Genomic DNA, 18,530 nt, shown 5'->3' with positions numbered 1-18,530 from the left:
GCGTGGCCTCTGGCCTCGGCTTTAGTATTTGCTGAGTAAATGATGAGCCCTCCTCGCAACGGGAAGTGCTTGTGCCTTTATCCTTTGGCAAAATAAAAATAAAATTTAAGCGTACAGATTTTGTTAGCAGAGAAACCAACCCCTGGGCTGGCTCTTCACGATGGCTAAGCGGTGATAACCATCTGCCGCGGTGGCATTCTTGCAGAGAGAACAAATTCTGCTGCCTGGGTTCCGCCATCAAAATCCCCCGCTAATGACACACACACACGTTACTTTTTATTCGTAACTTTTTCTGCACGGTGAAGAAGCTGTGCTTCTGCGCCGAGCTGGGTCACCGTCGGGAAGAACAGGACCTGCCATAGCTCCAGTGAGGGCTAAAGTGGACGCTACTGCCCGTTATCCTCGGGTTGACGTGCGACACCAAAGTCACTGTATACAGCGGCCACTGTTTTAGTAAGCCTGTAGGCCATGCGTTGCCAGGGAACAAAGTCTTAAAGGATACCCACTCCCCTCGGTTTCCTGCCCTACTGTGGGCGCTGCTTGCAAATACGGCCAGAAAACGGTCTTTCACCTGTACACACACCTGCCATGGGATGAGCGGAGTGTTTCAAAGGCGGGTGTGTGTGTATGTGTGTGTGTGTGTGTGTGTGTGTGTGTGTGTGTGTTCGTTTATTTTCCACGTCTCTGAATCTGGACTTGGACCAATGAGACACTAGCAAATGCGACCCAGGTAGAGAGATTGGAAAACCACGCGGGACTGGTACGTGCCTATACCTGTGCTCTTGATATAACGAGCTTGAACCATCCACAGAGAAGTATGGGTGGGGCGGAGGGACAATGTGTTCTGCCCTATATTGAGTATTAAATAGGATGTGAGTGAGCCAGTGCACACCATTAACCCCACTGAGGCCACCAGATACTTGAAGTTACAGGAGTCACCCCAAGGTGAGGCCAGCAGAAGGGACACAAAGCTGAAGTCAGACTAAATTTCTACTCCAGAGAGCTGTCACCCAAGAAGACTGTCACTTTAGCCATTTCTGAAACCAGTTTGCCATGGCACACCAATAATCGACATTCCCGTATCCCTGAATAAACCAGAAAAGGGGCCAAGCAGGACAAGACGCACTCACCGAAGCTATCATTAGAGCTGCTGCGCTCCCCGCGTTAACAGACTTAGTGGGATCTGACCTGTACCCCCGCGAGGCCAATTAAACAGTAAGCAATAGTGAAAAGGAGGAAAGGGACTTGGGGTGGGGGGGAGAAGAGAGTGTGGGAAACCCACTCACTGGTGCACACGCATGCACACGCACCCATACACGCACACGCGCGGATGCATGCACGCTCATGGATGCGTGCACACACACTCTCACACACACACCCAGTGTCCCTCTGTGGGGGTCTTCATTTATTATTTAATAGAAGACGGTCCAGGTGAGGGAGCAGCCCAGCCCACACCACTATTTGGGCTTCCAGCTCCCCTGCAGAGCTGTCTGACAAGTTCTTAGGACACTGTGAAGTCTCCTTCCAGGAAACAAGTTCTTCCCTCCTTCTGAAACCGAGCTTCAGCCTTCTCCTCCCAGCATGGGACTCCTGAAGAAATTCCAATTTCTTGGGGACAATTGTTTTCACGGTCCAACAAAAGCTCACCTGCGTCCCTCTAGAAAAACCTCATCCCCGCCAGGCTGGTTACACCCACTCCACTTCATGTCTGCATCCTAAGCCTTGAACCCCTAAGGTTTGCCTTCAACCAGGACAGCTGTCCTGATGCTGCCGGGCTCCTTCCTCCAAGGTTCTACAAGCCAAGGCTTCAAAATCCCCGTGGTAGCAGCAGGGATAATTAAATATTCAGTCACAAGCCCCTTCCTCGGAAACACAGAAAGTAGTCCTGGAAGCAGCTGATTGGCTGGGGGAAGAGGGGGGACTGACATTCAGCTCTGGGTTTGGGCTTTCCAAACTCATGCAGGATAAAGCTTAGCTCTTCAGGGGGCAGGGGAGCGATGGGGCAGCTCATATCTACACCAGTGAACATCTGAACTTCAATGCTATCACTGCCCTTTTCTTATAACATCGAACTCTCAAAAGAAGCTCACTGTCCAGTAGCTGCTTCCTCCATCTCCCTGCTCATTGTCGGCATCCTCCCAACCGCAGCGCCATCCGCCATTGGTGCCAACCTCCTATCAACGAGGCAATGAAAAGCTCCTCTCCTGTCTGTCACAGCCCTGTGCGACCAGCCTTCAGCATCTAGGTCGTGAAGGACAAGAGGAGAGGAAAAGTGACAGAGAGGGAGGGAGGGGCAGAGGGAAGGCTGGACCCCTGTCAATCACCAGGCTTCGCTTCCACTTCTCCAGGGCAGACATTAAATGTCACTGAATGTGCAAACATTCCTGAGTCAAAACCAGCCCCAGCTGCGTGTTTTCAATGCTTCTGGCACTTCCACCACATGCCTTGCAAATAGCAAACACAATCTGAGGGTTCCCCTTGTGCCTGCAGGAAAACTGAAGTTTTCCGGGAGGACAGTCCCTGTCAGCCTTCCCTCTGCAGACTCGGGTGGTTCAGAGTCCGGGAGAAGAGCCTCTGTACCCAGAGTTTGCGACAGGCCACGTGTGCTGTTCCCAGAAGAGCCCTGGCAAAGCTCACTCCTCAGAGACCATCTCAGTGACCTGGGGAGGCACCAGCCACCCACAAGCTTTTAAAGAGATCTCGCAGGAACTCTGGCACTACAGGCAGGGATGGATTTAGTGGAGGTCTCGGGGCTGGGGTCCTGACTCGGCTGTTACACAGAGGTCAGAAGATTCCAGCAGGGCCACGTAGCATTGATAATACCATAATACACGCTGTTTACAGAACGCCCATGCGCCTGTTGTGGGCTTGGTGCTTGGATATATAATTTCATTTGATCCTCACATCTTCAAGGGAGAATCAGTAATCGTCCCCCTGTATATCCACATGAGGAAACTGGAAAAAGCTAAAAAATGTGCCTCGCTTTACACAAAACTGAAGACTTACCAGAAAACTTGGAGCTGCAGCTTACAGAACATTCCAAATGGATTTCAGATATAAGCAGCGGGAGATGTTGGAGAGGCTGAGCTGAGGGCATAGATGCTGCAGGTGTGGGTTCAAATGTGAGCACGTTCATCATCCAACCCCTTTACCACACAGCAGCTCTGACTTCAGAGATGCTCCTGTGCTAGCTGCCTTGAAACTCAGGACTCTACAGTCTAGTTCCCTTCCCTCCTCCCTCCCCGTCCCTCCTCCCTTCCCGTCCCTCCTCCCTTCCCCACCACTTCTCCCTTCCCGTCCCTCCTCCCTTCCCTCTCCATCCTCCCTTCCCTCTTCCATCCTCCCTTCCCTCTCCATCCTCCCTTCCTTCTGCTGTATAGCCCAGGCTAGCCTTGAACTCCAGTTCTTTATGTAGTCCAGGCTTGCCTTAAACTCATGGTTTTCAATCTGCCTTAGACCCTCTAAGGCTGGGATTTAGGCTTATACCACAAGAGCAGTTAGCTTTCAAATGTTGTCTTCTAGATAGAAGACTCATCTCGATACAGACAATGAGGGGATTTTATATTTAATATAATGTTCAAATAAAATTGGCCCTTAATAAATGTGTTGCTCATTATCAACAGTCAATTAAATCAGTTTGTTTATACTGTTCTGTAATGGACTGCTTTTGCCTGAGTCCTGGCTTTGAACCACTCCTGCTTCAGAGGTGAAAGAAGCATGGCTCAGAGGGTTCCTACATTGTCCCTGACAGCTTCTGAAGCCACTTCAGATTAGAAAGAAAGGCAGTCTTCGGGTTACAAGAAAAACATTTTTATCTCAACAGAAAAGATTAATCATAATAATCATCTCAACATCAGAGATACCCGTCAGGAAACTGTCAATTAACAGACAAAACTTATTGACTATCTGGGGTGTTTTTTACTCTAAAGAGGCTTCAGCCCATCACAGAACTGCATAGACAAACTGAGTCTTCTCGACAGAAAAACGGTAGTTCAGAGCTAACTGCTCTTGTGGCACAAGCATACATACCAGCCTTGGAAGGCCTAAGGCAGATTGAAAACCACAAGTGTGAGGCAAGCCTGGACTATATAAAGAACTGGAGTTCAAGGTTAGCCTGGGCTACACAGCAAAACACAAGGAGGAGGGGTGGGAAAGGGAGGATGGAGAGGGAAGGGAGGATGGAGAGGGAAGGGAGGATGGCAAGGGAAGGGAGGAGGGATGGGAAGGGAGGATGGGAGAGGGAAGGAAGAATGGGGAGGGAAGGGAAAAGAGATGGGGAAGCGGGGATGGAGAGGGAAGGGAGGATGGAAGAGGGAAGGGAGGAGGGAAGGGAACTAGACTGTAGAGTCCTGAGTTTCAAGGCAGGCAGTGCAGGAGCATCTCTGAAGTCAGAGCTGCTGTGTGGTAAAGGGGTTGGATGATGAACGTGCTCACATTTGAACCCACACCCGCAGCATCTATGCTCTCAGCTCAGCCCCTCCAACATCTCCCGCTGCTTATATTTGAAATCCATTTGGAATGTTCTGTAAACTGCAGCTCCAAGTTTTCTGGTAAGTCTTCAGTTTTGTGTAAAGCGAGGCACATTTTTACATTTTCCCTGTCCTGGTTTCCTCATGTGTATATACAGGAAGACCATTACTAATTCCCCCTTGAAGATGTGAGTGCCAAGTGAGATTACGTATCAAAGCACTAAGCCCACAGCAAACATTCCACAAACAGTACCCATTATGGTGGTATAAATTCCACAGGGCTCTACTAGGGATCTGCTGGCCACTGTATAACAGCCAAGCCAGGACTCCAACCCCTAGACCTCAGCCAAATTCACCCAGCCCTATAATGCCAAAATCATGAAGACGTTCACAAAATGGTCTTTATATACCGCAACTGGCCATGTTACCATACAGCCCATGAGATAGTCGTAAGGAAGCGAACGCTAAGATGACGCCACAGAGCACGTCCTTGGAATCCTCAGAACAAGAGCAACTCGGGTCATAGGAGGAAGCCGCCACTCTCCTCTTAGGTCTTGGATTCTGGGAATTTGATCACAAGACACAAACTATCATGCGTCACCCTGCTATTAAATGGACATCTGTGTGACTTCCCCAATTCTCCTGAAGAGATCCTTTGTCTCTGGGGTTTTATTAGAAGACACACTGAGGTCTAGCAAATGTTCTGGTTGCTTCTTACACCATTTCAAAGTGTGCAAAGTGGTGTTAAGTCAAAATTCTAAATGTGAGGTCAAGAACAGATGTCAATACCTCTCTGGTACAAAAACACAATCTAGTGTATGTATTAACAGCACCACTCTTGGAAACATGGTTGTGTGTGTGTGTGTGTGTGTTGCTTATATGTATTAGGTATCACACACACAAACAAACACAACACTAATTATACCCTATTTTTACAAGTATAGAACTTGGATTCGCAGGCTGAAATGATGTAGCCGAAGTGGTACACGTACATCAAGGCCTGCACACATCCAGTACGCCCACAGTCCCATAAACACCTGTCACAAAGCCAGAAGAAAATTAGGACGCGAGAGACCGGTTATGTGCCCAGTTCGCCGCCGTGATAGCTTCTTTATCTACCACATCTGTCAGTCAGTTTCAAATGCTTCCACGAAGCCTGCTTCACCAGGGTGCTCACGATTCCAGACGGCATCTCCATGGCCACGAAGCCTGCTTCCCCAGGGTGCTCACATCCCTCATGGCATGGCCATGGCCCACGAAGTCTACTTCTGCAGGGCGCTCACAATCCCTCTTGACATCGCCACCACAAAACCCACTTCCTCAGGACCCACACTCTAGGACCCAGCCATGACAAGGTCAATAGAGGCCTGAGTCTCAGCAGTTTACCCTAAGGCAATACCTGGTTCCAAGAAAGACCACAAACTGAGACCATCCAGGCACCACCCAGGAACAGACCATCCAAAGGTAATTCCTAACGTCCCAAACATTGTAGATAGGATCCCCTGTCAGCACACACCCATCACTTTTCACCAGGATACCACTAGACAAATGTCAGCCAATCAGAGGTCCTGAATCTTAGAAATCCCTCACCCTAGCCTCCGCTATTATAAAAACCCAACCAGAACTTAGCTGGGGCTCTCCGATTGTGCCAATATGAATACGCTGGACACTGGGAGAATCCAGAGAGTCCGAGTTCTAGTCCAAACTTGAGTAAGAATAAAGGCTCTTTGCTGCTTTTACATACAGGACTCGGTCTCTTAGTTGTTTTTTTTTTTGGGGGGGGGCGACGACGACACTCGGTGATCTGGGCATAACACACACAATCCTCATGACATCACCACACCACATCTTGCTTGTTGTTTTTATTTTTCCAGTATTTTTCAATCTGAAAAAAGAACTCATCTCCGTTGATTATTTTATCCGGTGCCTTAAATCACTGGCCTCAGACCAGACATCCACAAATACACCAAGAGGCCAGCAAACTGTGGGTGCAGATGACATCTAGGCCTGCTGGTCTAGCCTAAGACATTCCTACCCCACCAACTATAATCTTTCAGCCCTGACCCGTCAGTCAATTTCAGACCGTAAATTAAAGAACTATATATGAATTCCCTGCCAAGCTTAAATACCAGCTAAAAATACCACCCCAGGCTGCCTTTAATTTAGCAGGACAAGGCAATGCTGCCATGTCATCGCTGAGACAAACTGGGAAAGGAGGGAGGAACTGTCCAAATATATATATATTGTTCTACAGATCCAGTAAAACCCTTCACTAGGGTACAGGGTGACCCTGAGTTGTTCGGCTCCCTGCTTGCCACAAGTCCTGAAAATAGCGTGAGATGGTTACCTGGAAACGGAAATAGAGCAAAAATGAAATCTGTGCAATGAAGGCAAAAACGAGAGCGAGGTAGGAAAGACAGAGTGGGAAAGAGTGTGTCCCCCAAATCTGCATGCTAGAAGCTTCACCCCAGATGTGAGAGTCAAGTCGGGGGGGCACCATTAAGAGGTGGGGCACCACCCTCTGAAGAGATTAATGTAGCTCTCATAGGATGTAACTTCCTGGAGAGGGTTGCTATAAAAAGCATCACCAGGCCCTGTAATCCCTCCCTGCTCCTCCCTGTTCCACCATGGGATCAGCTCCAGGCCCTGTAATCCCTCCCTGCTCCTCCCTGTCCCACCAAGGGATCAGCTCCAGGCCCTACAGTCCTGCTCCCCCTCCTCCCTGTCCCACCAAGGGATCAGTTCTGAATTTGCCATCACACTTTTCTCCACCTTGTCACAGAGTCAGGAACCCTCACTAGGACAACAATACCATGCTGTCTGAACCATCAGCCACCAGAATCATTTGCCAAAAACATCTTAATCAAAAAAGAAAAAACCAACAGTATTCAGTTACAGCAAAAGAAAATGGAATCAAAACAAACAAACAAACAAAAAAAAAAACAAATTCTGGACACAGCCACTCCACCTACAATATACTCCACTCCTAGTTCATGGCAGTCTCCAGAGTAGGAACTCAGGAAGATAAGCACCAAAGTATCCACTTCACCAATGAAAGGACTTGATTCCTAATATTGGCTCCTGGGAGTCACTACGATTCCAAAGTTCGTTCTGTCTGCTCGAAGCCCAGATCTTTCCCAAGATGCCACGCTGTGTTACCTTCCACCTACTCTAGGGTCAAGTTCAAAAGACAAAATAACTTCTCTTTAAAGATTAGAATCACCATTAACATCCATCCACCCTGTAGACGAAGGAGGAGATTGGTGTGTAACTGAACGGGCCCTGTGAGCCCAGAGCCAAGCGGCTTCCTCTACTTGGTGCTCATAAGGACCATGAGGAGCTGTCAATCACTTGCTTTCCACTTCATATGATGAACGTTCTTTCCTGAAGATCTTCTAGGCTCGGCTCTGGGTTTTGGCTTTTGGTTGCGGGGGCGCGGAGGGGGGAGCCACTTGGTTATCAACTTGGTTGATTCTCTTTGCTTTGGCTTATGAGGACAATGTCATGATAACCTATGGCTGAGAACCCGCCCTGTGTCCAATAAGTTCACGTCGTTGTACACTGAGTGCTCGCTCAACACAAGGCTAAAACACAGATTGTGACTTCCATGTTTCACCTAGGTCACTTTGAGGTCTCCGAATTCCAAAACGTTTACAAATTTCAGTATCACATGAAACTACTTTTCACACTAAACAGGCTTTCCTAGTAGTGAGGTCATTTGATGTTCGTGGAAAATCAACCGAAGGTCATTAGCACACGAACACTCTGGCATTAGATTTCCTAGCTATAAACCCCAGCTCCTTCTCATACCCACCGTGGGACCATGGAACAGATGCTAAGTCTGAGCTAAAACATAAAGGACTTAAAGTTTTCGAGGAGTTTACGGACTTTCCCTGGGTCTCACAGACAAAAGTAGCAGGGCCAGGCCTCGGGTTAGGTCTTTGCTCCGGGGTGTCCAGCAAACCGCTTCTAACAGAGGCCTTTTCTTCTGATGGTCTCATAGCCTCAAATCTAACTCCAGGTGTGGCTGTGACCACAACACTTGAGCTAAATGCTTATAAATATCACACAGAAATTTCAAGAATACCTGCTCTTGAAATAACTGCCTGAGACTGGCAGATAACACACACACACACACACACACACACACACCGCAGCAGCGTGGGAGAGATTTGCCAGGTACGCAGGTTTTATGAAAGTTTGCACAGGTTAAGAACCAACACATTATTATCAAAGCCGGCTGTCCTCATAAAATGTGCAAGAGACAGGTTGTCCTCGCAAATCAGACACAACAACCCCCTGTGCCTTATCACCGACAGCCACAGCTTTATCCAACCTTCTGACCGGTCTCCACTCTGAGCTCCCAACTGCACACACAATCTGCTCTCCGCCTTTTCTAGGAGCCAGCCACTCCCACACACAGCAGTGCAAGCATCTCCTGAGAACAGCTCGGGGTCCTCCTCCTCCCTTCCCCGTTTAGTCTAGGCAGAAGGAGAAGGGGCACTGAAGATTAATCCCGCCCCCCTCGAACCTCATCAGGGCTGGGATCTCTGAGGAAAAAGAATGCATGTTTCCAGCTCTAGGAGAGAAACAGTATCCTTCCTTACATGAACAGTTTACAAGACTCTGAACCAATGCTTCTGGAAACCTGGCACAAGATAACTAACTACATTTTCATGTTACATGGCTCGATGCTGCTTGAAATGTTTTTCAAAAGCATATGACTTTTATAAAAAAAATTACAGGCTTTTAAAAAAAGGTATGTTGAAATTACAAAAACCAAAAGGACAGTTAGGTAATAAGAACAACATGAAGCTGGACTTTGGTGCTCGCTCTGAGCTCTGCTAACAAATCAAAGGTCCAAATATCAGATTTTCATTCAGTCCAGCCTGGAAATACCCTGAGCTAAGCCACTCACACACAAGGGCGCAGCACTCCTGATGCACACACAGAGAGCATTCCTGACGCACACACACAGGGAGCAGTCCTTATGCACACAATAAGCACTCCTGATGCACAAAGAGCACTCCTGATGCACACACAGGGAGCACTCCTGATGCACACACAGGGAGCACTCCTGACACACACAGGGAGCACTCCTGATGCACACACAGGGAGCACTCTTGATGATGCACACACAGGAAGCACTCCTGATGCACACACAGGGAGCACTCTTGATGATGCACACACACAATACGCATGTCTGATGCATACACATAGTGCACTCCTGATACACACAGGGAGTACTCCTGATGCACACACAGGGAGCACTCCTGATGCACACACAGGGAGCACTCCTGATGCACACACAGGGAGCACTCCTGATGCACACACAGGGAGCACTCCTGATGCACACACATAGAGCACCATGATGCACACAAACAGTGAACACTCCTGATACACACACATACACAGGAAGTACTCCTGATGCACATACACTATGAGGGTGAGAAACTCATTTTTTTTTGTAACAAAAGGAGAGAAATCATTTATGGCACACACAAGTATGTTAGCGCCACACAACATGAACCGTCCTGTGTCTAAATGAAAAGTGCTTGGGAAATCTCAAGATATACAAACGTAAGCCAGTATAATTTTTTGCAGTATTTCTGTAAACTAACCAAGCATCCAGTACAAAAGCATGGGATCGCATCCCAAAAAGCGAAGACAATTTGTACTAGATTTTCAAAGCTCTCACTTCTACAAGCGCAATTAGTTTAACACGAGATCTTGAAACTGGACTAATTCAGACCTGTTTATGCAGACCTGACAATTCAGACAGAAAACAAACTAAATTTAGTGTTGGATGCTCAAAACACTTCTGTCAGTAGACAGACACCTTGGCTCTCTACCTTCCCAATCTGCCCTCCTGGTTCTTACTTAAATTGCCGGTTTCCTCTTCCTGGACAGGACCACAGTCCTGACCAGCCACCCTAAAAACAGAACCATCTGACCTCAGGTCTGCCTCTCCCTCCATCACAATAAAGCCCACGTGAAACCTGCCCCTGCTGCATGCAAGCTTGCCAGGGGTGGGGGTGGGGAGGCCGGAAGGGCTGACAAAGGGCAGAAGGAACAGCAGAGCTTGGGAATGTCACATCTAGCGTTTCCCAGCCACTGACCCCACACTGAGCCTGGGAGACTAACAGGCAAGGCCTGCAGCTGGTCCCAGCTTGAACTGCACTCTGCCAAGAGAGAATAACAGCAAGCAGCCCCTGACCCTGCATGCTTCGAACCTCCGCCAATCCAATTCTTCCCTCATCTCCTCTTACCTGTTCCTCCCCTGTCTCCACCACACAAGTCCAAAGCCCTCGCTGGGAAGCACAGCTGGACCCGTCCCCAACACTGTTGCTACTGGGGGGTCACAGACATGAACGAGCATGTTGGTACTTAAACAAGAGCGTTAACACTCTTCAGAGGATACTACTGGAGCACTGCAAGGAGTGTGCTACATCAAAATCAACCCACAGCTGACAGACGAAACCTGAGCTACTCCGGAAGCGAGGCTGGGGAAAAGCCCTGCATAACTAGACTTAATTCTGCCTCAGATGCTCCAAAAAAAAAAAAACCCTATTCACCCTTATCTGCCATCAGAAGTTCACGGTCCGGGAAGCACACTGCTGGGTGCCCATGCAACTAACACGCATGGCAAATGCCTCCCACGGGGCACAGCTCTTATAAGGCAGCACTGTCAACACAGCCGCTCGGTGACTTTAGGGCTTTCTGAGCATCCGTCTCTCGTCCACGCTTGCGGAGTTGCTGACGGTGCTCTCACACCCTGGAGTCCACTAACTGATGACCCAGAGAATGCTAGGGTTTGCGATCACTCTAGAGCAGCTCACGGCCAGAGCCAAGTCACCTCTCAGACAGCTCTGTCCGGGTAGACACCCCTCTGACCTTTTCTATGGGGGTGCAGGGCTGGAAGGGAGAGGAACCGCAGGGTGGAAAACAAGAGGCCCCCTAACCTAGGACTATACCACACGATGCTCACACTGCGGCCACACTGAGACTTTATAAGTCTAGGCCGGCTTTCTGGTCCCAGCCACCTTGTCAACCCAGTGTTAACACACATACAGGATGGAGCACCCCAAATGGTTGCCCGAGGAACAGAGCAAAGCTAAAGGAGGATACAACATCTATTCTGAGAAAGAACAAGTGAAAAATCAACACGTAACACAAAACAACGCGATGCTTCGTGCAGGTCAAACCATTTTGTAGGAACCCACGTCGGAAAGGAAAGCAAGAATATTGTCAAAATAAGAGCCAGAGATAGGTCTCCTAGGGTTGGCCATTCGAGGCCAGCAATCATGACCGCACCTACCATGCAGTTCTTGTATTTTTTGTTTTATTACAAAAGCAATGTATGTTTACCTTAAGCAGGACAACATAGAGAGCTAACAGTATTTCTCCCCTGTGCCCACAGGGCTCCACCAACGGCATTCAGTTAGCAAGCCTTTCTCATCAATCCAGGCCCATTGAAACAGCAGGACCGTGCTACATGTGTTACTCTAGAACCTGCTTCCTTCCCACTGAGAACAGAAACTGCTTTGTCAGCTATGACGTGTTTAACGCTGCAGTGGAAGGTAGCATAGCCATCAAGCACCGTGGAAAACATCAACTAATGTCAATATCTACAAGCAAAAGTCAATTTTCTACTTCTGTCTTATAACCAGAAAGGGCATTCCAGTAATAGTTTAGGAAATAAAATTATGCTGAGACCCAGATATTTTGTCTACTAAAGACTCATGGATGTTAACGTTTGGCATTTGGTTAAGAGGGGCATTGTTTTGGTTTTCAGTGGCCACAACAAACCAGGTATTCAAACGCACATAAAGCCCGGCTCTCCTGTCTTCAGTTCATCGGAAAGTGAATTGTGCTGCTCGGTGCCAAAAAGAAAAATGACCAGCAACATTAGTTAGGATATAATTGATTCCTCCTATCTTCATCTCGGAGACCGAGGCTTAAAGGCCATCGTTCACTTGCGATCAGACCACACTTTAAAGCTGCGGAACGGCCAAGCTTTCCCACCTGAAAGCGGGTACTGTACCCAGAGGGGAGGGGAGGGGAGGGGAGGGGAGAAGAGGGGAGGCCAAGCTAAAGAATGCCGTTCCCCTGCCCTGCAGCCCACTCAACGCCTTCTCCTTTCCATTGGGATCACCATTGTAAATAAACTCTGAACCGGAACTAATCCTTGGATTCTACATCCCCGTTATCAAAGTGGTATCCTAAAGGCAGGACTCAGAAGGCTCCCATTACTATAAAACTTCCCCCAACTTCCTACACTGTCAATCAAGGAACACAAGAAGTTCATCGTCCGTGCGAAGACTCATTTCGTGCAGAACTTAATCGCTCAGACTTGCCCTGGGGCCACACTCAGAGCTGCAGTTTTAGGGCTTGAGGAGGTTCGGAGGTGGAGCCTCTGGGGGGTGGACAGGTCCACAAGAATGCAGTAAACTCCGTGGCCCTATGGAGCCTCTCACTTCCCCCCGGGAGGACACAGAAGCAGCTATCAACCAGAAGGGAAGCTCGACTCTGAATCTGCCGGCCCTTTCCTCATGGACTTTCTAGAATTACGAGAAACAGACTCCTGTCTGTCATCCACGGGATGCTCTCTCTATGACAAAGGCCAGACGGACTCGGAGTTTCGACCACATGGAAACAAGGCCGTATGAAGAAACGGTGAAGCCCATGACTCAATACAAATTTTAGTTTGTTCGACGAAAGTCGAGGCTTTTTCTCGCTATCCCCTTTACGTCTCTCCTTTTATTTATCTCTATTTCCTCCCCCACACTGATACAGAAAATGGTGCACAGCCCAATAATACAGCTCACTGGGATGCACGGAAGCCCATTTCTTAAAGGAAAGAGCTCAGAAGCAAGGCAAAAACATCTATCAATCCTACCTTTGCCCAATCTACTATTTGCCTCTCGGCCCCTGGCATAGAAAACCAATAGAAAATCAATACCCCACTTCATTGGTTGAATTCACACCACACCTTTATGTCCACGCATGCAAGGGCGGAAGATAGATCTATCTTTTAACTCGTGTTTTAATCCATCTAGAGAACGTAGCCCAGTAACCGCTACAAAGTGCCTTTTAAGGGATCTTTAAAACTTGCGCTTGTCTAGCGGTGGATGTGCTCACATGGTTGCAGTTCCGTCCCTGCTCACATGGCTGCAATTCCGTCCCTGCCATTATACTTAGAGCGGCCATGCTAATTCCAGTCTCCAGGGAACACGTGCTGATCAGTGCCCTCCTGCAGTCTCTACGGGCAAGGATCAGGAAGGCTGCGTCTTCTCTGGGAGCTCACTGCCGGGTCTTGGTGAAGAGCATCTAAGTGATCAGAGTTCTAGACTCTTCCAGAGGCATTCAAGACACCAACGGGGCCTCAACACTGTCTGAACTGATGTCCTCTGAGGCGGGGACTGACACGTGGCACTCACGTGCAGTACCTGGCACACAGCCGACTGTTAAACACCATTGGGAAACACTTGACTTGTCAGTGGGACGCCTACGCCAAGCTAGCAAACACTCAGAATTCTCTGAGGACGACGGAAAAGGAAAACCTGACTGCTTAGGAACAAGAGAAAGGAGGGTGGGAGGTGTAAGAGCCAGCTCTGCCACAAAGCCCGGGACCTAAAAGCCACGGGGGCCTGCAGGTACTCACATATATCTCGTTGTGGTCGAAGCGCTTCTTGAGGTTGCCGATGAAGGTCTCCTCATTGAGCGGTTCTAGAAGAACCATGTCTCCCACGCCGATCATGTTGTCCAGGAGTGAGGACTTCACCTCCATTTTGGCCATGGTCTCCAGCTGGAAGAGAGGGGAAGGTGTCAAATCCATGCGCAAAACTCTTTCGGCTGGGTTCTGTGTGGCTGGAGAAATGACCCCCCCCCCCCACCTGCCACATAAAATGCCATCGTCTCCCTCCCCACGATCCACCTAGCTGGCGTTGCCATGATGCCTCCCTGCCGCCAAACGAACCTTCTTCCGAGTCCATCCTCCCAGGCAGAGGCCATCCACAGAGAGTGCCAACAGGGAGCCACCGTCACTGTGGCCCTGATGGCATCTCTATCACCAACCAAAATGGGCACAACTCCAGCAGAACCCCTTTCCGAAACTCCAAGCCACCCCGCCCCAGCCCTTCCGGAGCAAAGGCAGCCTAGGCCATACCTGAACCTGCTTCCTCTAAGATGATGTCATACCTCGGCTTCCCAAGACTAACTGGCAATGTATTAGCCTAAGACACTGTGTTGGAAATGAAGCCGGTAACCCTGCTCACCATGCCAAAGAACTCTGCATGCAGTGATGGACTTAGTCCTCGCAACAGCTCCACAGAGAGCATCGTTAACTCCGTGCTAATAATAGGAGCTAACTGGAGCCAGGGCGACGGTTGAGCAGGTAAGGGCACTTGTCACCAAGCCTGCAGACCTGAGTCCAATGCCTGGAACTTACACGGTGGAAAGAGAGAACCAACATCTGTAATTTCTCTTCTGCCTTCCGTGCACATATACCACGGCATGTATGTACCCACCCCAAACATATTAATCTTAAAAATTTGCGTGAGGAAATTGAGCCAGCAAGCCAGCTGGGTAAAGGAATTTGCCACAAGCCTGACACTAAGTTCGAGTCCCAGGATCTAAGGACAAAAAGGTTGTTACCTGATCTCCACGCCATGGCACTTTCTCATTAGGCCACTCACGCATACACAAAAGTTTTTTTTTTAATGAGAAGAAAAATCGAAGCTCAATCTCCTGTGATTTCTGGCAAGTGTTTTGTATGTGGTGTTAAAGAATCCTGTAGCGTGCCCCACAGAGTGGTGCATGCCCTTGATCCCAAGAGGCAGAGGTAGGGGGATCTCTGTGAGTTCGACGTCAGCCTGGTCTACAGAGCTAGTTCCAGGACAGCCAGAGCTATACAGGGAGGCTGTCTCAAAAGCAAACAAGAATGCCATTGCTACTCTGACACCATAGCTATGGGAAGAGGTTTCATCCCAGCATGGGAACCCTTTTCACAAAGAGTACAGCCCACAAGTAAACAGAGGTTGCCTAGCCAATGTAACCAACCAAGATAATCTCCATATTCTCAGTTTTCATCCTGACTAGCCATCCTAACAGCCAAACCAAGTTGACCCACAATGACTGACTAGACCCAAATACCACTTCTCCTTCACCTTAGAAGGGATTGCTACCCCGAGGAAACAGAGGCACCCTGTAACGGCAGCATAGTCTACACCCAGGATGTAGGGTGCCATCCACAGAGGAGAGCTGTGCTGCCAAGAGGACTAAAGTCCCTGCGAAGGTCTTTGCAAGGGAAAGGGTGTGGAGTGTCTATTGTACAACCCTTCCCCTCAGATAAACTCACTCTGACAGTCCTAAGTGTTTCCAGCACAGAAATCAAGTTTAAATGATGCTGAGACACAGAAAGGACAGACAGATGGGAAGGGAGGGAGGGAGAGATGGAGGGGGAGAGTAAGGAAGGGGGGAAGAAAGGAAGGAAGGAGGAAGGGAAGGGAGGGAGGGACGGAGGGAGGGGACAGGAAGAAGGGAGGGAGGGGACAGGAAGAAGGGAGGGAGGGAAGGAAAACAGGAAGGAGGGAGGGAGGGAAGGAAGACAGGAAGGAGGAAGGGAGGGAAGATAGGAAGGAGGCAGGGAGGGAGGGAGGAAATTCCTAGAAAGCCGAAAAAGGAACTAAGAAAGAATCACAGCTTTCTCTAGTACATATGAATTGAGTGAGTACTCAACACTCAAGAGAAAAGAAACTAATTGTTTTACTAACATGCTTTAGTCTCATGTCAACCACCCCTGGAATAACGAGTCCCCAGCACCACCTAGACAGAACCTGCAGAGAACAAGGAATGGTTCCTGCACTGGGGTGGGTCACGTTGCATTTCAGAACAGAGCTGGAGCAGATGGGAGGTACCTGCCATTTCTAGGGCTGGAGTAGCAGCCAGGAGACAGTCCACGGGAGACTGTAAGCCCCGACTCTGTCAAAATAAATTAACGTTTAAATCAAATCTCAAGTTCTTAGACTCGTGCAGTGCAAAAAAAAAAAAAAAAAAAAAAGCGCACTCCAGGTCTGTAAACGCGTTACATCTAATTTGGCTGAGGAGAGAAGAGAGATTGGGGACTAAGGGAGAAGTCAACTTGAGAAGGGTTTCAAAAATAACCACCTCAAACCAGCAAGTAAAACAAGGTGGCTGACCGGGAACTCTGCCCCAGGGGGACTGCTGGATGGAAGCTATTTACAGAAGCAGCTGGAAAGACACTGCTGCAGCTGGCTGCAGGGGACAGTAATCAGGCGGCCAACCTGCCCTGGTGACCAGACCTGCCACACCCTTACAACTGCCCACACAGCTCAAGGAAATCCTGTCAGCCGGCTCCGACGTCCTGGCCCAACTTCATCATCCAGGCAGGTACAGGTCAACTCAGAAAACAGACAAAAATTGAAAACGCGCTGTTTGCAAACTATAATATATACCGATAAAACGATCCAAGCTGAAACGTTAACCTAAGAGTCCTTCAGTTACGAGTACAGTTTGTCATTTTAGCGTCTGGGAATTGGAGAACATGAAACATGTCATCACAGTGGCTTCCATCATCAAAGGTAGAAAGAAGACACAGGGAATATGGTGGGAACTTCCCCGGCTCCTTAGAAACGAACTGTTCCCCATACTGAAGCGAGTAGAATTAGAACCATGACTTCTAGCATAGGTTGAGCTCACTTTGAGATCTTAATAAAAACATCTGGTATATTTGCTCCACCAAAAAAAAAAAAAAATCCTCTCTGACAGAGCTATGACTAACCATGGAAACAAATCTCAGAAGCATTTGCTAACTCAGTGTTTCCTGAAACCATCAAAAGAATTTCCACAGCTTTATGCAAAAATGAGACTGTACGTAAGGCACCAGGAATACTTTTTATTTATGTTATACACAAAGATGTGTGGGCATATCAAACAAAGGTGTGTGTGTGTGTGCTTGTGTGCGTGTGTGTGTGCTTGTGTGCGTGTGTGTGCATGTTTGTGCGCGTGTGTGTGCATGTTTGTGTGTGTACGTGTGCTTGTGTGTGTGTGTGCGTGTGTGTGCATGTTTGTGTGCGTGCGTGTGCTTGTGTGCGTGTGTGTGTGTGCATGTTTGTGTATGTGCGTGTGCTTGTGTGCGTGTATGTGTGCGTGTGTGTGCATGTTTGTGTGCATGCGTGTGCTTGTGTGCTTGTGTGCGTGTGTGTGCATGCCTGCGTGTGCACGTGTGTGTGCATGTTTGTGTGCATGCGTGTGCTTGTGTGCGTGTGTGTGTGCATGCGTGCGTGTGTGCGTGTTGTATCCAGTTTCCGTTCCCAAAGACTCTCACACAAATCTATTGTTCTGCCCTGCACTCCAGGTATTAGTACATATCATATGTACATTAAACCAACCAACACAACACTAGCCTGCTACCTCCTATTCGCTGTGACTGATTAAATCCGATGCTGCCTGGAATATCAGCACCGGTTCCGTCCACCTCTGCCGGACTGACGACGTGGCACTTGGATTGGCTCAACAACCCCTGCTCTCATCGAAGAGGCCACTTCCAGAAGGAAATGGCACACGGAAGAGGCAAGGCAGGAAAATGACTGAAAATGATTAGTGATGGAATCCTAATGACATCACAAACCTCTAGATCAAACTGCACTTAAGGTCCCCGGCACCTCATTCAGGGTTTCTGGGATGCGAGTCCCTTAGCTCCCGTTATGGTTGAAGGACGCGAAGTTGGATCTTCCGTCGCCATCAGAGAGCATCTGACATTGGATCCAAGCAACTGGTGCCAGAGCAAAGGCTCAAACTAGCTGAGCTAGGCCATGCGGTGTGAGGTGGAGGGCACAGGAAGTACACATTTTAGGCCAGCGAGATCATATTTGATATCTATTACTGGAACCACAGGCTGAGCCGAGCATGCCCTGGGGACTCAGATCTCGTAGCTGTAACGCTAGAGAATTTGAATTCGGGGAATTCAGAATACCAGAGCCATGTGTCCATGACACTGGCCTGTACGAAAGGCCAGCGAGGCGAGAATTTTCTGTTCGC

The 18,530-nt window shown here is 48.7% G+C and overlaps 1 protein-coding gene across 4 annotated transcripts in view; it reads right to left on the bottom strand.

The window, feature by feature from the left end:
* Positions 1–18,530, bottom strand: part of Myo1b (myosin IB) — a 151,696-nt gene that overhangs the window by 107,699 nt on the left and 25,467 nt on the right. For all 4 annotated transcript variants that reach the window (XM_041668131.1, XM_041668133.1, XM_041668134.1 and 1 more), the window contains exon 2: positions 14,134–14,277. In XM_041668131.1, the coding sequence (XP_041524065.1) occupies positions 14,134–14,268 (135 nt within the window). In that variant the 5' untranslated portion in view covers positions 14,269–14,277. The remainder of the gene's footprint in view (positions 1–14,133; positions 14,278–18,530) is intronic.

Source organism: Microtus oregoni, unplaced genomic scaffold (genome assembly GCF_018167655.1).
Source record: "Microtus oregoni isolate MIOR12 unplaced genomic scaffold, Mior012 000018F_ref0000195, whole genome shotgun sequence".
NCBI lineage: Eukaryota > Metazoa > Chordata > Mammalia > Rodentia > Cricetidae > Microtus > Microtus oregoni.
This window is presented reverse-complemented; position numbering and strand designations above follow the sequence as displayed.